We start from the raw sequence: 22,238 nt of genomic DNA on the forward strand, positions 1-22,238 counted from the left end.
AGGGTGGAACGCGATGCTTTTAGAATATATTAAAAGAAAAGGAACAGTTTTTATATATATAGTACTTGTATAAACAGTGACTCAAAGCAAACTAGGAAAAACACAATTTGTGTTTCAATTCTATTTTATTGAATTATTTTAAGGTTGGTGTGGAGATTATAGCGATCTCCCATATTTTTTATACAATTTTTTATTTTATGACTTCCCTTTTGCTTCAAAATACGGCTCAATCTCGATGATTACATCTTCAAAGTCACAACATTTTTTTTTCGAACGAGCATTCTATTGAAGTCATAGAGCAGGAAAAAGTCACTGAGATTCAGATCTAGATCAGTCAGTACAAATAATTCTATGTGGCATCGCTCTTACTTATTTATGACACAGATTTACACAACCACAATTTTTCTACAACTTCGTTCTCAGAATGATGAATAGTGCTATCGGTTGACTATCGGCTAGACTCCCGAGCGAAATAATGGATACTTGTTTCCTCAAATATTACATATATACGAAAAATTCTGGTTTATTTTGATTGAACAAATCTAGGTTGTGAGCTCGAGTGGTTTTTACCTTGCACTCAGTAGTTCTGGTCCCAAATATTTCTGAACGATATTTGTTGAATAGTTCCTTTAATATCTCTAGAGTGTCAGCTTTTCTCATCAGCCCGCTTACGTTCATCAACAATCGGGAAACGTCTTTTTTGATGGAGTCGGACCATAAGGAGAGGGATGTAGGGTTAGGGTTACATGCAAACAAATACCGGGTATGCGAACAGATGGTTAGAGTCATGCGGGGACTTGTTGCACGCAGGACATATATTTGGAGTTCAGCTTGCTACAGTATCCAGAACTAATCTGCGCAAGGGTCATTCTCGATTCTCGCGGCAACTCGAGCTCGTCGCCTACAATGGGTAATGGTTTGACTTCAAGTGCCCCAACTCAGAGAGAGTAGAAAAAGATGTTAATGGCTTCACTGTGAATGACGGTCAGTGCATGTCTGAAGTTAGTTACGTCCGGAGTCTGGTCGTCGTATTGCCTTAAGCCGTCGACATAGTCAAGGGAGAACCTACTCTTATGATACGGTTCCACTTCACGCAAGTGACTGCAAAGATGGGTTTTACAAAAATACCCCAGCAGAAACTGCTTGTAGAGGAGATCACTATGCTTCTTTACTGAGAGCATACGGGCCTCACTGTGAAGATGCTCGATAGGAGACATCAAGAAACATCCAGTTATTGTCCGGAGTGCAGTGTTCTGGCATGTCTGAAGCTTCCTCGTCTGCGTTTCACTGCATCCACGCGACATTGCTGCGGTGTAATTAAAGACCGGCCTGCGATTGTATTGTATGTTGCCAACAACGTTTATTTGTCTTTTTTCCATTAGCTGCAGGCTAGGGACTTAAGAATTTTGTGGCGGTTCCTCTGATGGTTGAGGGAGTTTCGAAAGTTAGAAATTAAACAGCAACGGGGACAGGACACCACTGTGCGGAACTCTATTTAATTCTTCTCAATTTAAAATTTTTACCTCGAAACAGTACGGATAATTGCCGACCGATCAGGTAGTTATAGCTATATAGGGAGCGTAGATTTTTGAATGCCCTCAAGTACCGTTGTGTGGCTTTTGACAAGTCCAACGCTAGGTGTGTCCATCCATCCATTTGTGGCCATTTGGGCGTTTATGACGCCAATAGCTATGGTGATGCTCTGCACTTTACGGAAGCCGAGCTGGTGGTTTGCTAGACTCAGGTGGTAAGTTAAGGTGCGGAGTAGCAAGGCCTCAAGTGTTTTCCGTACTGAGGAGAGGAGAGTTATCGGACGTTAGGACTCCCCTTTGTTGACGGGTTTCACTGGTTTTAGTAGAGGAACCACTCTTCTGATTTTCCACACGCCAGGTATTTGAAGAGTGATCAGCGACAGGCTAAGGACCTAATTGTTTTAGCATCACCATATTTATTTCATCAGGGTCAATGGATTTGGAGAGCTCTAGAACTGAAGCTACAATAAAATCTTTCTTCTACAACAAACGGACACACCCTAATAATTTCCATACTTTACTACAATTTCTAAAATGAAATCACTTCCTTAAGTCCTCTGTCAAAGTGAGACAAATAAAAGTAATAAAAACAACAACAACATCAAATACTGTTATGTATAAAACGATCTTTATTAAATCCATCATCAACCTAACATTTCCTTTACATTTTCGTAATATGTTAATTATCTACTTACATACCTACACAAGTACAGTTGCAGTACACATGCACGTGTATGTATGTATGTATGTATGTACTTTTTTATTAAGAACATTACACAAACAAGAATAAAATCGGAGAGTTTAATTGAAATGCTTTAAAAATAAACGATTGGTGTGAATAAAAAAAATTAACAAATATGTGTGAGTGTATGAGTGTACATATTAAAAACTAAGAGAACAAAGAGAATAAAAATATATTTTTTGTATTTTTTTTTTTGTTTATGAATAACGCATCCGTACAAACTAAATATTAAAACAAAAATAATTTATGAAACAAACAGTCGAATTGCGTTGAAAAATGCGCGCACAAGCAAGGAGCCGCCACAGAGAGAGAGAGAGTGAGAGAGAGACGGAGAGTAGGGCGGCTTGTAAAGAGCGCAAGCACGCACATTATCAACGCGACGCTTATGGAAAACAACAAAAATAACTATTTTACAAATATATGCTGGCAAATTCAAAAAGAGCTTTCGTTAAAGCTTTTGTGCTTTCATTAAAGCTTTTGTGCTTTCACAAATATTTTCGAAAAAAACTTAAAAATCGTTGATATTCGTAAATAAAAACAAAAACATTAACTGCGGACCAGCAAAACTGGACCTTCGAGGCGTTGTTGGTTGTCACACGTTAAAAAAAAATTTTTTTTCGCTTTTCCATTTGCTTAGTTAGAAATTATTGTAACAGTTAATAATAAAAACGAGTAAATATTAAAATCGTAGCGTATGTTAGTCAAAGTACAAGTAAAATAATAGAGCAAATCTCCACAAAAAATCAACAAACTTAACTTTTAGGTAGTTTAGGCGCGCAAAAGTAGACTACAATTTATCAAATTATGTGAAAACGGGTTTTCATGGATTATTCGTTTCTTCTACACATACAACAACACTGCCACACGCTACTCAATGGATAATCTGCAACATTTTACACTCCTCGAACTTACGTTTCACACGTTTCTCCTGACATCCGTTTAAACTTTATCTTTTCCCCTCTAAAAAATGTTTTTCTTATTAACTACACCTCATTGCTGCTTCATGCATTACTTTCTTTCTAGTATGAACAAAATATGCTTTGGATCTTTTCTTTCCTAACCATCCTTTCTTCATCCTTCCTTTGCTGCGCTCACAAAATTTAGTGCGATGGTGCACCGTATGATGAGCTGGGCGCTGAGGGTGCCGATGGCGCTGCTGGTGCACCATAATCGCCCGATGGTGGTGGCGCAATGCTGTTCGGGTATGGGCCGGTCTCTTCCTTTTGTGTCTTGTAGCGAATGAAGTAAACTTCGGGTTTGCTGGGCTGTGTTGGTGCCGGTGTGGGAATGACGATGTCGGGTTGTTCTTCGGGTTTCTTGACCAACACATAGACCAGTGTCTTCTCTTCGTTTTGTGGTATAACTGGAATCACTGGTGCGGTTGGTGCTGGTGGTGATGGCGCCTTAATGAAAACGATTTTGTAGTGCTTCTGTGGTGGTGGGAAGACAATGGGTTTTCTGTAGAGAGCGTGAAAAAAGAGAAAGAGCAGTAGAGAATTAGTAAATTAATACAATATAAAGTTAAGTTTACTTGTGTGAATAAAAAATCTTGTTATGAACTCATAAAGCATATAAGTGATAGGTTTAGAAAGCTTTCACTTAATTTTTGGTCGTGGGATGAAATTTATACTTTAATTTTTATACTGGTTGATTTTGAAAGCTTTCAAAAAGCAGATTCAATGGCTACTAAGCTTACTTTTAAAGCTTTGGGATGGAGATTTTAAATTGTTGAACTAATCATCAAAAGATTGATTAAAAGCTGGAAGCTTTCGAATGAAAGATATAGATTTAGAGAGCTTGCACTCAATACTTAGTCGTAGGACGAAATTTATACTTCTTTTGATGTGGTTTATTTTGAAAGCTTTCAAAGAGCAGTTGCACTATGTACAAACTTATTTTTAAAAATTGTTGAATTAATCACTAAAAATTATTTAAAAGTTGGAACCTTTACAGCTTTCAAATGAAACAAGTAGGTTTAAACAGCTTTCACTTAATTCTTAGGGAGTAAATATATACTTCAAAGATAAACTAACTTCAAAGCTTGCAAAGATAAACTAAAAAACTTTTCGACTAAAAGCTTTCATCAAAATTTTTCTGATTTTGATGTGAAAGGGAAACAAGCAAACATAAAGCACATTTTTTTAATTTAATTAGTGGAAATAGTTTTATGTACTTGTGTAATAAACTTAGTCCCGAAATTTTATTTCAATCCCGAATTTCTGTGGTTGAAAATAGTTTTATTCTCATAATGTAATTTATATGCCAGTTTGTTTAACTAAACATAATCCCGAAATATTTTTTAAATTTTTCGGGATCCCGAAATAATTAACTTTGTTTCTACACCAGCAATAACTTTTTCTATTGGTATTCATATTTTTTAGATATTTTACTTTATTAACCAGCCGTTTAACTTGGTGATCCTCAAAGTTTAAAGCGCCTCTTTACAGCGCAGTCGAGCTTTCGCAGAATAAAGCTTTCGGTGAATTATACAACAATTTTACGTCAATCACGAATTTCAGTGTTTGAAAATAGATTTATTCTCATAATTTGTATGCCGGCTTGTTGAACTAAATATAATCCCAAAATATTTTTTTCAATTTTTCGGGATCCCGAAATAATAAACTTCGTTTCTGTGCCAGGAATAAATTTTCCTATTAGTGTTTATACTTTTTTATGTGATTTGCTTAACTAACTAGCTGTTTAACTGAGTGATCCTGAAAGTTAAAAGCAACTCTTTAGAGCACAGTCAAGCTTTCACAGAATAAAGCTTTCGGTGGATTATTAAAAAGCGGCATTAGACAAATGTACTACAGTTTCGTTTTTTTTTTTGAAGAAAAATTGCATATGCTATTAAAATGTATCGCTTCGAAAGCTCTATTTAGTAAAAGCTTTTTAAGTTCTTTGGGTCCAGCTTCGTAATTGTTCAAAAAATAGCTCTTTAATTTGTTTTCTTTACCAGAATCATCTACATCAGTCATATCTTTCACTTTCATCAAAGTTCATACCTTTTATGCCATAATTATGCCGCCCTCCCCAGCAACCGCCTACAGCAGCTTAATGACTGCAACGAATCTGTGTGCGAACTCGAGCGCAGTTAATGATCGCTACACTTTTAAGCACATTGTCATTTATTTAAATTTATGTTGTGTTATTTTAACTATTTTTTTAATATAAGTTTAATTATCTTTTGGCCAAGACACGCCGCAAGGCAAGCGAAGACAAGTGATTGCCACCTGCGGCGTATGCAAATGAGGCAACACCTCGCATTGTCGATGAAATCAGTTAATGTTTGTTTTGCCACAGCTCAGCACCGCCAGCAATTCATTAGCGTCACTTGTGATTAGTTGTGTAGCAGCAGAAAGAAAACAAAAAAACGCAAAGCAAGTAAAAGTGTGCTTGTTAGTGTGTGTGTATGGCAGATAGATGGGAAAATGAATTATGAAGGCAGCGATCACAACATTTGTAATTATTAAAGTAAACATGTGTATACATTAAATGCATATATATATATATACATATACATATATATGTATATATGTGTGTGTGTGAAAAAATTAAGTATGCAAAATAAGCGCTTGCAACAGCGTACAAATTAGTGCAACGTCAGGCGATTGCGCGCAAGTTTTGTAGAAGTGCTTACAAACACACATATAAATATGTATGTATGTGTTCGGCTTTATTTATTTAATTTCATTTATTTTGTTTAACAACAATAGCATTATGTTGCAGAGATTTGCCTTTGTTGCATGTGGCAACAGTTGAACTAATTCATTTGCCTCAAGCGCTTGCTACTAATTTCAAGTTTTTTTCCATATTTTTTTTTGTAATTTTTTCCAACACTCAACTCTTTCATTTCATCATTTTTATGCTCCATTTTTCAGCATCATCCGCCCACTTGCCTCCACTCGTCGTAGTACGCACGCATCACTTGCCACAACGCATTGTCTGGCTCAAGCGCGCAATTAGATCCTGCTGGCTGGCTGGTTTGGGAAACCAACAAATTTCCATACATACTTGTACATCTTTCAGGCCTGCCACAAGCTTGCCACATATCTCAAGCGCTCATCTTTCACAGTAGCTGCGGCCGCTGTTGCAACTACTGTGCGCGCCTACTGTGCACCACCCGCTGTCCGTCCACATTTCATTTGCGCAAAATTTATGCGATTTTTCCCGCAACTCTGTTGCGTCTGGGAGTGGCGCCGCGAACGCAATGCAACACTTTAATTGGTTTCACTTTGTGCTGTGAGTTTGTGTGGCAATTTGTGCGCAGACGCAGCCAGCAACAACATGCACATAATATACTATATATGTATATATAGCAGTTAACCCCTTCTCTGCCTGCTTGTGGCTCTGAATTGTCGAATTGACACAGTTTCAGGCAACAACCTGTGGCTGCCTGGCTCAGCTGCTTTCCCTAGCGTTCGCGTACGCATTTGCATTTTCCCACTTTTCACATGAATATTGGGTTCAAGTAGTTCAAAGTACAGACAAGTGAAACTTAAGTGGGTGGTGGTGGGCGGTTTGAACGCATAACTGTTTTACAACTACTATTGCTGCTTTAACTCGCTGGTTGCATGATTTAACGGTTAGCTGGTGTACTACGACCTCGTAGCTCATGCCAAGTTTTGCCGGTTGATTTAGATCTTTATGCGCCGCTGGTGATCTTAACTAGCTCTCAGTATTTAGCTTTTCAATATTTATAATCCAGCGTTTTACCTTTTCTCTGCTTCTATAGCTTGACTAATGTTAAAAAAAATAGATGTTTTGAACTGTATCAAAAGTTTTGGTGCTTTTTTAAATCATGTGCTGTTATTGCTTTAGATTTTTAAAATCTACTACAATTTTTTTTTAAATTTTTGAAATCTACTACTATTATTATTATTATTTTTAGTTATTGTTTCATTATAAACATGTTTTAAATAATTATATTGCATTTTTTCGAAATTATGTTTCTACTACTATTTTTTCTCCAACGTTTCTTGCTACTACTACTTCTAAAACTTAACTGGAAAAAAATTTTGGTGCCTTTTGGAATGATGTACTTTAATTTTTTTAGAATTTCAAATCTACTACTATTTTTTTAAGTTGTTCTATAACGGTTTTTTTAAATAATTATAAAAATTTTTCTCAAAATTATAATTTTAGTACTTTATTTTCTGCTACGTCTTTTTCCTACTGCTACTTATAAAAATCGGTAACTTTGCTTAAATAATGTGTTCCAACATAAATATTAAAAGATTTTATGACTAATATTGACAGAAATAAACATTTTATATTTTTTGAAGTGAAAAAATATTTAGTGCTTTTTAGAATGATGTAATATTTTTTTAGATTTTTCAATTCTACTATTTTTTTTTTAATTTTATTTTCTCGTTATAAGCATGTTTAAAAGATAGTATACGTTTTTTTCCGAAATTATGTTTCTACTACCTTTTTTTGCTACTACTATTTTTATTTTTTTGCAAAAATCGGCAAAATTGTGCAAAATTCTGATTTTATGGCAGTCTTGTTATAGGTATAACGTTTTCAAGTCTACTACAAATTTGTTTGTGTTTACTTTTTTACTATTTTCCGAACTCAGCGCGCGTGGAAAAAAATAAGAGATCTAAGATATTGTATTATAACTTATTAGCAACAATATATTCGAATTACAGTACCTCGAATCTCCTAAAACATTAACAATAAATAAAATGGAGCATATGTTTGCTATCTCCTTGTTGTTTAATAGCTTCATTAAGTGTTCCTTTCGCCGGTCGCTTGCCCAAAACTAAGCTTTATATTGCAGCTTTATTTATAGTTCTGCCATAAATATTTTTTTCATTTTGCTTGAAGTGTTGGAAAAAACTATTTTTAATTACTTAAAAAGGTACTATATACTTCTATGCTAGCTTTCATCCATAAAAGAGCATTAAAAATTCCTTCAGTTATAGCCACAACCAATTTAAAATTGCTCAGGCATTATTTTTTCGCTGCCTACTGTTTTAAAAAAATAGTAGTATATTCTACTACTTTTTTTTGTTCAAAAATTGCTTCTTTTTATAATTTTTTTTTAATTATATAATTTTTTCGCTTCATAGTGTTTCATAAAAATAGTAGTATATTCTACTAAAATTTTTTTTAAGTTCGAAAATTTACTTATCTTAATGACTTTCTTAATTTTTTTAATTATATTTGGTTTTTTTTTTATCATTAACAGCACCTTCATTACTAATATTTTGTATTTTCAACTCACTTCCTTACATTATCGCCATGACATGTCACTATTTAGCAGCATCTAACACTTTTCTGCAACTTAGCAACATTTAATTTATTTTATTTACCAGCAAACTGAGCGCTTAACTCTTTCAAAAACAACAAAACGATTGTAACAAAAGTACTTAAATAAACATTTCCAAGCATACATATGTATATATATACTTATATAAGTAATTCGATAGCACTACAGCAGCCCGTTACAGCTCAACCCATTTCGCCACTGTTTTATTCGCAACTCTTTGCTATTTCTTCTTAAATTTGCTACACAAACACCTTCAAGAGCCTTTCACTCCGCAACTGTTCCTCAAGCGTTAAATTATTTTGTAAATTATACAAAAAGCCTGTGAAGCGAGTGAAGAGCTTTCAGCGCAAACAGATCCATCAACGTGACTTCTTGCATTACAAAAACAAATAATGGTAATAATGATAAAATAAAATAAAAATGGGCAAGTCATTTCACTAGCAGATTTTTATTAAAATTGTTGTTGTCATTACAACATTGTTTGTTGTAATATATGCTTACATAAGTGGCGACTCACAGCAATTGCCGGAGAAATGCCAAGATGCAAAAGTTTAAAATAAATTGCGAAGGAAATCCGAATTTGCTGAAATAATGACGACTTTTACTTTCTAAGTGATAGTCGCATCAAATTGCAATGCAAGTTATCAAGAGCGTCATAATTATGCAAGATTAAAATAAATTTGTATGATGGAATTATGATTGAGCTACTCAGTGTTTATTTTATCAAATTTGGTCGCGTAAAGGTCAAAAATTTTTATTGTAAATTGAAGGTCCTCAAAGTAATTTTTTTTATTTCTTATAGCTTCATATACTTTTCAAAGGGTGAAACAATAAATAATACTATTTCAATTTTTTTTTAAAAACTCTGTCTCTTAGAAATTGTCTCCAGTGATTTTGATGATCCTTACACTGCTACCAAACTCAGCGAAAAATTTCAAATTTTGAATTTATGTAATACTTCCAATGGTCAAGCGTAAGATCGTTGATCTGCTTAAGATATTTGAATGCAATTTTAAACTCAGTATAAATCATTGTACGAGTATTTTACAAGCACAACGGCAAACTTAATTTTGTCATTTCCTCATAAGTAAAATGTCGAATTTTCTAAAAATCTCCTGTATATAAGATCAGTGATCTCTGTTCGATCTCAATATGATATTTTGGCATTTTTTTTATTCATAAAAATATGAATTACATTGACAAGTGAAGAGTGTAGATTGGCTCTTCACAACATTCACCTTTTGTCCTTGCTAATATTCGGTGTGAGAAATTTTTATGATCGCGTAAAATATGTAAGCGATCTTCAGTCTAAATAGACTTCAAACTGTATTGTCAAAACCTTCATTCGATCTTTGTAATGCGTTAGGTATTTGAAAAAGGCAAGATTATTTATTTCAGCAAGCCTTTAGCAAAAATATCAACTGATATAACATGATCCTTTGAGTGATCTGCGATCGCAAATGCTAGCGAATATTATTCGGTTCGAAATTTTAATTTTAGTAGAAGGTTCAAAATTGTTTAACCAAATAGTTGTTGTTGTATTAAATTCAATGAAAAGGGAACTTTAGAGTGCATCTTTAGATGGACTAGTATTTTTTTAGCGATCTTACAAGTGATCGCTGATCTCAAATCATTTTCATGAGCTTCCTCGACTGTCATTTTTAATTATGCTCAGAAACATAACAATGTTATCAAAACAAATTTAGCTGAATATTGTTTTTAGGTACTTTTGTTTTCATTTATTGAAATTTTTCAAAATTTTTTGTAATTGTATTAAGATCAATGACCAAAAAGTTTTGCTATTGCTTCTATATTCCTGTTTTGTTAACAGGAAAGCAAACATGAGTGTATGAATTTTACGCTGCATTAACCACAACTTTTTCATCACCAATTATTCAAGTGTTCCACATGTAACCAGTTGGCAACTGGTCCAAATGAAGACAGTTTACAATAATTTGCAAACATGAGAACATAAATGAAACTACACATTAAACACTATCCTTTCAGCACTGGTTACAAAAGTGGTTCACTTGAAACCAGTTGGTAACTAGTCGACATGAAAATGGCATACTTTGATTTGCGACAATATATAACATAATTCATAACAAATTTTTTGCACATGTGAAATATCACACATATCGCTTTTTATTTGCGGTCTAAAACCGCTTACGTCGCTTAATCGCACGCGTGGGCGATGACAGCAAAGTATTATGTATAAATACAAGTAGTTTTGCATTATTGCATTTTATGCTGTAACTTCATCTAATTGTCTGGGAGTCGTTTTTCTTTTTGCTTAACTAACACCCAAGAAAGCATGAAATGCAGTTAAACGTTGATGCCTTCACCAGCAACACACCCACACACCACCACTTATGGTATGCATTTTCCGCAAAGTCACAAACAGAGCACAGATTACATGTTACATAAGAAGGAAAAGATACTAAATGCGGTGTAAATATGTATAAAAAATGTGAGCCACAAGCGATCACTTAGCTGGCAAACTGTTTGATTTTGTAGGCGTAACTTAGCGCTTTACCTTCACTACTCACTTGCTGGTGTGTGGTTTGTTGTATTAAGCTGCCTCTTTCATAACTTTTGTACTATTTTTCGCTATATTAGTTAATGGAAAATTGAAAAACTAACGACAAGCCTTTGAAAGTATTTATTTTTGACATGCTAGTGAGGATCAATGATCGACAAGATGGCAGTTGGCAACGCTAAAATGCTTAAATGCCAGCGCTGCTATAATTTGTTTATTTGTGCCTTTAGCAACACTGCCAACTTAATTAAAAAATTAAATAATCAAGGCAAATGCTCACTTTTATATTGAAAATACCAAAAATAACTACAAAGCGGCATAGCTTGATAAAAAGCCTGATGAACAAGCGAAAAACTGTTATAGCAAACCTACAACAGCGTAAACTATTTCAACCATTTTCACCGCTTAGAAGGCAGCAAGCGAAATACCGGCGCGCCACACGCCCATGGCGACAATGTTGTCAGCGCCTTATGTGGCCTACTGCAAAATTTTACAAAAACAAAAGAGAGTTACGCTAAGTTTTTGTACTTCCTGATTGCTGTGTTTAACGGCATTTACACACATACATATGCACTAGTTTCATTACAATTGTGCATAATGCGATTTTTTGGAGTTATGATGTTATCGCTTTTGCCGTCGCTGGCGGTCGCTGCTGGTACCACTTGTACTAGTCACCCAAAGGCATTTGTGTACCTATATTAATAGCACACATATTTGTTTTTGTTTTTCCTTTTTTGCAACTTTTTTTGGACGTTAAAATGAAAGTAAAGTTATAAATTTAAAGCAAAATATTTTGTGGCTGAACTAATTGCTCTTAATGCCCAAATATTCGTGTTTGGTATATTTTTATATATGTATACCATGCATATATATGTAATATAAGCACATATGTATGTATGTGTAAAAATATATATAAATGTCTATATATAATATATTTAGTATTACCTATACATTAATGTATTTTTTGTTATTTAATAATTAGCCAAAATATCAGTTTTAGCCGGCACAGTGTGCTAATTGCTGAATTATGTATTTGCTTAAAATTATTATTTCAAGCATCTTTAAGGAAGCTCAAAACTAAGTAGTCTGCTAAAATGTTCATAATATTGTTTCCCTTAAGTTGTTTTTAAACTATGATGATCTAAAAAAAATTTTAAAAAGAATCTTCAACTGATCTTTTACACCATATTTCTATGACTCGAAAACTCTTAAAACAGAGCGGCATCACTTTAAGCCATAAAATTCTGCCGTGCCGCATAAAAGTCCCGCCAAGTAACTTTTCAAAAATTGTAAATTTTAAATGAGTTTGTGGTTCTGGCTCACGATCAGTAAATTATCTAAACTTTCGAATTTAAAGTGATCGTGGCTAAAGATCAGCTACTTTTCTAATATTTTCAATGTAATTTAGCTTGGACACACTTAAATAGAGTTTTTAATTTATACACTTCTTTAATTTCATTAACAACTTCATGCATATATTTTTGGAAATATTTAAAACTTAGCTACTAAAACGATCGAGTTCTTACAATCGCTTCTTGTAGCCTATGAGCTCATAATTCTTAACCTGGAAGTCAAAAATATCGCTTGAGAAAGCTAAAAGTAATCATAAGTTAACAATCAGCATTGAAGTTTGTATATTTCAAGTAAACTTTTGTCATAAATAACAGTTGCTATAATTTGATCCTGAAATGATCTTCGTTTCCAAATGATATTGTATATTTTTCGTTCTGAAATTTTTGATTTGTCAAGAGAAGAGATTTATGGCTTATTTAATCAAAAAAGTTATTCTTTTTTGGAATTCATTAAAAAGTGAGCTTTAGAGGCGATTATTCATTTATATGACTCAATATTTTTTAGCGATCTTCCAAGAGATCGCTGCTTTCGTATAATTTGAATGAGCTTTTTCGAATAATATTTTAATTTATTCTGTCAGGCCACAAATATCTTGAATGCATTAAAAAGTGAGCTTTAGAGGCGATTACTTACATAGATATCCTAATCTTTTATAGCGATCTTTCCAGTGATAGCAGCATTCGTATAATTTTCCTGAGCTTAACAATGATAATGAAAGTTAATTCCCTAATTATTATTTGAGCACTACTCGAGGGAGCCAAATGGTCGTGAATTCCTTGAAAAGTGAGCTAAAGAGGTGATTATATTAAAAGCGATCTTGCAAATGATCGTTAATATTAAAAAATGTACATCAACTTTAACGACTAATATTTTTTATTTTAATTTTTTCTATGGAACATAGCAATCATAATGCAAGAAATAAATATTATTGGACTCTCCTAAAAACTTATGAGTTTACTATTTTTAAGCTTCAAGCCAGAAATATCATAAAAACAACAGTAGCTATATTTTTAATAGTAAATCAACGATCAATAAATATTATTGAACTCTTTTGTGTTTAGATTTTTCTCTAAATGCTTTATCAAAAAAACAACATCATTCATGTAGTAAATCAACGAAAAATGTGAAAAAAGGGAAAATGTAAAAGAAGGGTGTAAACTGATCATAGCGCGCACTGCTTATGCGAGGATCACTTCATTGTTAGGGTTAATTTTATAAATGACTCAGTCTGCGTATCATGCGTATCAGAACTTAACAGTAATCGCTAAGAGAGGACCATAACTAACTGAACATAATCTAAAAGTTTTGAACCCAAATATTGTGGAAAATTGATGATCATGTCATGATCAAGTCGTTCACTTCTAAGAATGACGAAATTATAAGTAGGTTGATCAGATTGTGGGTGTTAGTGAAGATTAATTCTAAACTTTTACAGAAAATGATCCAAAGTATGAAAATTTTAACTCAAACATGCTTCGGGATGATCATGTCACAGCTAAATTACAAAAACAGTAATGCCAAGAAAATAGCAGTCATATTTTAAAATTTTCTTTGTAAAGATTACAATCGAATTATCATTAAATAATATAAGCAAATATTTAATGCTGATGGCATCATACTATCAACACATAATCGATGACATAGACGATGACGAGCAGTGAATAATTAACATAACCCCTACAAGCCCTAAAGCCACTAGATTCGCACTGTCATGCAGAGGTAAAAATCATACAATTTATTTATATTAAAATAGAAAGCTTTTCTGTATAATTAGCATTGCTGCACTTCCTCCTTTCCTTGCCAACTCATCCAACAGTTCATCAATTACTCATATATAATTGCTAAGCACTTATCATTTTATGTAAATATGTATGTCAACACTAAGTTCATGCTAAATGACGTTAAGCACTCTCTTAGCTATAATTTACATAATCACAATGGTGTAGACGTATCGACATTTAACACCTGCTACTTTAATAAAACAACAATAAAATTAAAGCGCATCAAAGCGTCTGCCTTTCACCGGAGAGTGATCCTCAATGCATGATATGCATATGCAACATGTAGATCTGTCTGTATTTATATGAAAAAGTAAGTTGTTTTGCAATAAGGAAGTGGCTGCTGACATGCTATTGTCTACCGAAATTAAATAATAGACAAAATTGAAGTGAAATAAAAGGAAAATTGTTGCTATAAAAACTCCTCCTAAAAGCAACCTCGAGCCGTTTTTTCAAATCCTAGTCACTGAATTGAGTTACTCTGCCGCAAAAAACACGTTCCAAATATTTCAAAACACCAATTTATTTATGTACATGAATTCGTTTTGATCACGTGCCCCTTGTAAGCGTTGCCACCATTGTCTAAGTATGCATGTGCAGACCATTTGTGCAGTTCGCGTGCGTTTTTGCAATTTTTTACAAACTTTTTTCATGCCTTTTCATATTTATTTGCCACATTTTCCAATAACCATAAACAGCTTGCCGCATTTGAACGTCAATTGTCATTCAAACAGCTGCCGTCTGTCAGTCTAATGCGATCAACTCGTTTGTTGGCGCTGACATTGTGGCAATTACTGCTCGGGCTCATGCAATTGCACTCGTTTATTTTGGATTTTTTGGCTTTCGTTTTTGCACGACTTGTAGGTTCAAGCTGCTACCGTTAACGGTGCTAAGTTCAAGCAGCAAATGTGCGCTTAATTTCCGCCTAAGTGCGGCGAATTCGTTTTAAGGTTTTGAAAATGCCGTCTCGTATGTGTGGAATTTGAACGTGTTTATATCTTGATCTTTTAATTTTTATTTTTTGTGTCAGCTTGGTTTTAGATCATAAGGAAGCGGTAATTAAGTGGCATTTTTGGTTTAATTAAATAACAATATTTGAATATATTAATGAAGATAGCTGGCTGAATAGTTTTATAACTTTAATTTTTTGAAAATTCGCCAGTTTTGCTAGGAAAAAATTCAGATTTTTAACAAAAAAAATTAGGGGGCAACACTTTTATAAATTTTTGAAATCTTTTTAGTGATGGCATTAATTTAAATTTTTTTAATATTTTTCTAATTTTTAATAAAAAAAAAATTTAAATGGCAACATTTTTCTAAATTTTTAACATGTTTTTATATTATTAAATTTCAGTTTCAATCTTTGTTTTTTTTAAATTGCCAACATTGCTTGAAAAAATTCTAATATTTAATAAATAATATTAAATAAAAAATTAGGTGGCAACACTTTTCTATATATAGATGTTTTTAATATTAATAAATTTCAGTTTCAATATTAGTTTTTTTAGAAATGTGTCAACTTCGCTCGAAAACAGTTCTATTTATTTTTAATAAAAAAATTAGGTGGTAGCACTTTTTTAATTTTATAAACTTTTCTTTAGGAACAAGTTTCAATTTTTTTGAAAGTTGCACGTTGAATTTTCCAAGTAAAAAATGTACTTTTAATAAAAAAACTTAGGTGGCAACACTTTTTTAGATTTTAAAATTTTCTAATAATAAGTTTTTAATATTTAAATTTAAATTAAATTTTATTTTTTTCTATTAAAAATATGCCTATTTTTCTCGATAAATATCTAATTTTTCATAAAACAAATAATGAGGTGGCAACTCTTTTTTAAATTTTATAAACATTGTTTTTGAAAACAGTCCATTTTCTTAAAAATAAATAGTTCTGATTTTTTGTAGAAACTTAGGTGGCAACACTTTTTTTATATTTTTTTTATAATAAGTTGTAAAACAATTTTTTTTATTAAATTTTTCGATTTTGAACGAAAAAATTCTTACTTTTATCTTTTAAAAATTAGGTGGCAACGCTTCTGTAAATTTTATAAATCTAATTTCAAAAATTGTCAAATCAAATTTTCTTTGTAAAATATAATGCTGATTCTCATAAAAAATAATTTAAGTGGCAACATTAAAATTAAATTAAGTGGCAACAGTTTTTTTTTTGGTTTCCAATTTTTGATTGCTAATAAGTTTCACTTGTTATTTTTTTAAATTGCCAATTTTGCTAAACAATCTACTTCTGATTTTGAATATAAAATTAGGTGGCAACACTTTTTCACACTATAAAAGTGATTTTGTGATTTTACTTATTTTTATAATTTTTTTTTTAATATGAATAATTCTGAAAAAATATAACTATAAACGCTAAAAGAATCAAACTTTTTAATTTTAATAAATTTAAAATTTGTATACAAAAAATCATGGTAACCCTGCTAACTTTATGTAAGAAATTAGTGAAAGTGAAATAACGGGGAATTATAAAAAAAATTAAAAATTAATTAAACGCAGATCTTAATCGGAAAAATCAATGAAAACAGTTCTCTTGAAAAAAATTATATCTAAGGGAAGATCCCGAAAGACTTCGTGGCAACTCGAGTTGTAGAATAACACGGAAGACATCAACAAGAGAGTGAGGCTTCTCTCAAAGCGTATAGACAGGGTAACGCCAGGTTACGCGATCTAAAAGTAGTAAACGACTACCCAAGACTAAAAGGAGGATTGTCCTACAACTACTTTAAGAAAGATTTCTTGGCAAACCAATTAATTGAAGAAAATGTGCGAATAATAATTTTGAATATAATGTATGTATGTATCTTCGTATTTTTTCCCTCTCATTATTTTTTTATTTATTTGGCCTGTATTCGATTAATTATTATCAATGGTATGTCTCAACTACGCAATATCGACACAAGCAAAACTTGATGGATACCATCAAAAGCCATTTGTTCATTAAAATATTACTGCCGTTATAAAAAATACGATGTTATGAAATTTTTATCGCCACTGTAATTGTCAACTGCGTAAATATTTTTCATTGTCCGGCATTTCTGTGATTTATATGCGCTAGTTTTACTGCATTGTCTTGGTTTATGACGGCTTGAAAGGAAACTGTCAATAACACAATTCAAATGACAAAAACAAAAATGCAAACAAATGACAATCTTGACAGAATTAGAGGAAAATATAAGCATAAGTATGTGCATATATTTTCATATCAAAAAGTATTTATGAATCTGCAGAACATTTCATATTAGCTGTCCTCGATTCGCCATTCACAAAGTTTTGGCGAATCGAACACACAACTGGTATAAATTACATAAACTGGCATAATCAAATAAATAATGGCAAGCGGTTATGCAAATTAATGCGAATGCTTGTATTGAGTTCAGCTGTCTAACCAGCTTTCATATGGAACATGTTCGACAAGAAATTAGATCTTAAATATTTTGGTCCGATAGTCTATAGCATTTGAGTTTATAAGATTTTCCTCACCAATAAGATCCAACTTATGACTTTTGAGACTTTCTCTATTTCAGTCTGTCACCAGCTGATTTACAGCACTCACACAGTACTCTTTTCTTGAAATCAAAAGAGCAGAAAGACTTAGTTATTCTGAAGGAATATTGTTTTTCTCAAAGAAAAAAGGAAGGAAATAAGAGTTTTCCAATCAAACTTCAGCTTAATTTAGATAACACAAATATGTATATCATATGTATATTAAGAAAGCCTTAATTGGTGCTACTCAACTTCTTCGCCAATATTCTCTATATGTTAAGAACTAGGAAATGTTCAAGCGTCGTTTTCAAAGGACTTAAACTTTCCCACTTTTTTATCTCCCACTTTCATCATTTCCTTTGAGACTTACCTTGGTGCCTGATATTCTGGTTCTGGTGGTGGCACATGCACATAGACATGCTTATGTACCACAGGTGGTTGTTGTGGTGGTCCATATACCGGTGGTGGCCCATAGCCGCCGCTGGGCGCCGATGGTTGATAACTGCTGGGGGGTGGGGCGCTGTAGCTGTCACGTGGTGGTTCTGGACGTGCTGTGGCCAAGCCAGCTGCAATCAAAACAAGTAAAACCTGCGGGAGGAGAAGAGTAAAGTGAAAGGTATGAGCACAATTGGCATCGAAAGTTATAAATGAGGGCGTCAACATAGAAATAATGGTTTGATTAGTCGATTTTGATTTCAAAGTAATTGAAGTAATGTATTTTACTGGTAAATATTTTTATACTTATGTCTCCAACGTGTGGAACTTCTGTTGGAATAAACATTTATTTAGTGAAGGTAGCTTTTTTTAATAAAATGTGATTCAGTCTTATATATTCGTGATTTTTTACGATTTTGATTTCTATTTTATTTTCATATGGATTTGGTTTTTAACAATTTTTCGGTTTTTTTTATTAATAAGAAAATTGTGGTATGTAAAAATAAAAATGGCATTAATTTTATTCGAAAAATAATTTGTCTTTAGAACTGTCCTTTTTAAAATTTATGAATTTTTTTCAGCATTTAGAAATTATTATTCAATACAAAAACTATTATACAATTTTGGACTAAAATAAGTATATAGAACGAATTTTATTTATCTAAAATTTTGAACTAAAACGTTTTTTCATGGTTTTTTTTATAATATTTTGGTTTGAAAACTGCATTTTTACGCATTCAAAATACAAAAAGAATAGTTTCAGAAATAATTTTTACAATTTTCAAACTGTGAATTTTGGAAATTTATGTTTTTTGGTTGAAAATCTTTTCGTGCGTTTTAAAAAATTCGAATTTTCTTCCAGCATTTAAGTAGAAAGTGTTTCCAATTCAAAAAATATCATAAAGGTTTTCTCTAAAATTTGGATATAGAAAGCCAGAGTTTTATTTTTCTAAACTTTTGTTTCAAAAATATATGGTTTCCAAAACTTATTTTTTACAACGTTAAAAAAAATAGACAATCTTATTTAGGAGGTAATTCCAAAAAGTTCCAAGCTGTCAATTTTTGGAAATGTATTTAACTTTTCGGAAACATTTTCATTCTTTTTAAAAGTTTCAGTATTTTTGAGCATTTGAAAAATATAACGAAGGGTGTTTTTTCCAATTAAAAAAAAATGAAAAAAGCAAGAATTGTACTTTTCTAAACACAAATTTTAAAAATATTTTGCTTTTAAAACTGTATTTTATATACATTCAAAAATAATAACAACATTTTAGAAAAAATTTTAGAAATGTCCAAACTGTAAAACTCTGATATAATTTTAAGTCTTACAAAAATTTTCGTACTTTTTAAAAAATTCTCAGCATTTAGAAAATATATCGAAGTAAAAATATTGTTGCTAACATATTTCATAAAAAATTTCAGTTTATATTTAAATTGAAGAAAAAAAATTTTTCTGCTGAATTTAAAAAAAAAATATAGAATGCAAGAGCATCTTTCTAGAAAATAATTTTCAAAAATATTTTGCTTTCAAAACTGTAACAACATTATTTAGAAAATAATTTTCTAAATGACCAAACTAAAAATTCGAAATTAATTTTTGCTTAATTAATCAATTTTTTTTTTCATTCCTTTTATTTGAAAATTTTTTAAATTTTTTGAATTTGAGATTTCGAATTTTTGAAATTTAACTTTAAAATTTTTCATCTGTTCAAAATAAACCAATATGGTTTAGGAAATAATTTTACAAATTTTCAAACTGCAAATTTTTTAAACTATTTTATTGCGAAATTTTGGGATTTTTCTAAAATTTCAGCACTGCATTTTCATTTTATTTATTTGAAAGCATTAAATTTTGAAATTTTCCAAATTGATTGATATTATTTTTTAAATTTCTTCAGTCCATTTTTAATCAAAATAAGGTCCTTTTTATTTCATTCAGTTATTTATTTCAAAACTCATTTTGGATTTTATATTTATATAAGAGTTTTCATAATTTATCATTTGCTTATTAAAAAATATTGGGTTTTAAAGTTAATACAGTTAAGACACATGTTTAAAACTCCGTTATTTTTCACATTTTCCTTAATAATGCTTCGATCCTTAAATAGGACTAGGCGTTTATTTCCATAAATTTCTGGTATTTTTTTTATGCATTTGGCTGAGAATGAGATGTTTCATTGCTTGAGTTTTTTTTACACACATAAACAATTTTTCTTATAATTTTTTTTTTTAATATTTTGTTTAACAATTAAGTTTTTGGAAAAAATACACTTTGTCTAACAGTTAAGACTCCTCTCATACACGTACCGCACAAAAACGCTTCATTTTGTTTGAGTTTTTCGAAAACAGTTTTTAGTTTTTTACGGTGTAATTTCAAAGGATGTGCGGCGCTTCGCTACTGCGGAAGTTTAAATCCAATTACAACAAGTACACAAAGTCGACAAGAGACCAAATTGACTGTACGGCGCGGCGCGTCTTTCTGCATGATTCTGCTGCGGAGTTTGCCGTTTATATAGGTACGCGTCGCAAAAACCGTTTCGGCAAAGTCAACGCCGACGAAGACACAGCGCAAAAGCAAAGCCAATTGTCTGCGCATGCGTAGAGCATCTGCAATGCGCGCGCGCGCGCTCAAGCAATAGATGAGGCAGATTGGCACACGGGTGGCGGGGTGTGGGTACACCAGCTTTTGGGTGCAATTGAAGAAGACTTCAAGCGCTGCGCTTTTGCTTTCATTGTTGCCAATGTTATTGTAGCGCGCCGGTTGCTGATTGCTGTTACAGTTGGTGTTTGTGTTGTTACTGCTTTTTCGGTGTTGATTTTGTGGAACGTGTGCGATCACTTTCGGTTTCATTACCTCACCTAAGCGTAAGAAAAGCCCAAACTCTCTGCAGCTCGCAAGTTTTTCCAACGCCTAACGTTTTCGCTTCGGCGCGCGCTCTTCGTGCGCATCGCCGCCGCTCTCCACACCGCTACGTCTCAGCGGTGTTATTGTTTTCATTTTCATTTCATTGTTATTAATGTTACTATTATTGTTTCAACTCAGCTGGTGGTGGTGTTGGTCTTGTGGTCTTCTGCTGTTTGCCACCCAAATGATCATCAAGCCCCAAACCTCATTGGCCACGTTTCGTTGCTCTCTTATTTGCTTTTATTTTACATTACAATTTTATTTCCCTCATTTCGTTTGTGTGCGCTCAATTGCTGTCTTTCGCTTCGTTACTTTACTTATTTATTTATTTTTGTTTTTGTACTTTGCTTATTCCAACTGAATTTCATGAATTTCATCTGCAGCTGCAACATCTTCGTCATGCGCCACAATCTCATCATGCCAAATGTTGCATACTCCACACTCTTACAGCTGGCTGTTTGAGCTGTTGTCTGCTTGCTGCTTGGCTGGCTCGTCTCGTGATCGCTCTCATTAGACCAAATGCCGCAAAGTGGCAGCGGCATGCGGTCAAATCGCCAGCAAACATTACGTTCGTTCAGTCAAACAGATGCTGGCTTTTTGGCAACAACGTTCATTGCCAGCACGATCGCTCGCACTTTCGCTTGGTTGAAGATCACTCAAATGGTCGTCAGGCAGTCAGCAACAGTTGGGAACGTTAAGCGTGGTTTTGAGTAGGATTTTGAGGCACATTTGACTGTGTGGATCGTGTCTTAGAGGAATTTTGGTTAATATTTTGTCTTAATATGTTGGTGATCTTTTCCTAAATGAGTGCTTTAGAATTTATGTTAAAAGATGTGATAAAGTGCGAACGAAATCACTTGTCTGTGTTAAAATACATATTTTATTCTTCAGAGTGACTGCGCAGTACTCATTACTGTATACTAATGAAGCTAGCGTTACTATTAGAGGCTTGTCTGAGGCGTTTCTCTAAATGGTTGTATTTTTAAGCCACGAGACTTGAAAATTCTGGCACACGACGCACGCTATCAGAAAAACCGATTTTTCCGCGATGGCGCTTGGTCTCACAGCTCAGTAAGGGTTAATCAGGGTTAAACAGGGTTTCTTAGAGCAAACATCCATATATAGTATATATTTTTGAGTATATTTGGATCTTGCGAATATCCGAAATTCTGTGAG

The 22,238-nt window shown here is 32.7% G+C and overlaps 1 protein-coding gene across 1 annotated transcript; it reads right to left on the minus strand.

The window, feature by feature from the left end:
- Positions 1 to 2,976: 2,976 nt before the first annotated feature.
- LOC126752938 (uncharacterized) lies at positions 2,977 to 21,155 on the minus strand. The gene is made up of 4 exons (XM_050463986.1): positions 21,074 to 21,155; positions 20,691 to 21,016; positions 18,093 to 18,310; positions 2,977 to 3,732 (listed from the first exon to the last, which is right to left on the minus strand). The coding sequence occupies exons 1-4, from the start codon at positions 21,153 to 21,155 to the stop codon at positions 3,375 to 3,377; spliced, it is 984 nt and encodes a 327-aa protein (XP_050319943.1). The 3' UTR covers positions 2,977 to 3,374.
- Between the last annotated feature and the right edge of the window lie 1,083 nt (positions 21,156 to 22,238).

Source organism: Bactrocera neohumeralis, chromosome 3, assembly GCF_024586455.1.
Source record: "Bactrocera neohumeralis isolate Rockhampton chromosome 3, APGP_CSIRO_Bneo_wtdbg2-racon-allhic-juicebox.fasta_v2, whole genome shotgun sequence".
In the NCBI taxonomy this organism is placed as follows: Eukaryota; Metazoa; Arthropoda; class Insecta; order Diptera; family Tephritidae; genus Bactrocera; species Bactrocera neohumeralis.

What these genes read in the sequence shown, in the direction of transcription:
- LOC126752938 (XM_050463986.1), bottom strand. Translation starts at nt 21,155, where the DNA reads ATGAAAACAATAACACCGCTGAGACGTAGCGGTGTGGAGAGCGGCGGC. An exon ending in GCGCGCGCCGAAGCGAAAAC is followed by an intron (nt 21,017 to 21,073) that starts GTTAGGCGTTGG and finishes TCTTACGCTTAG; the next exon opens with GTGAGGTAATGAAACCGAAA. An exon ending in GCGTTGACTTTGCCGAAACG is followed by an intron (nt 18,311 to 20,690) that starts GTTTTTGCGACG and finishes CTCCTCCCGCAG; the next exon opens with GTTTTACTTGTTTTGATTGC.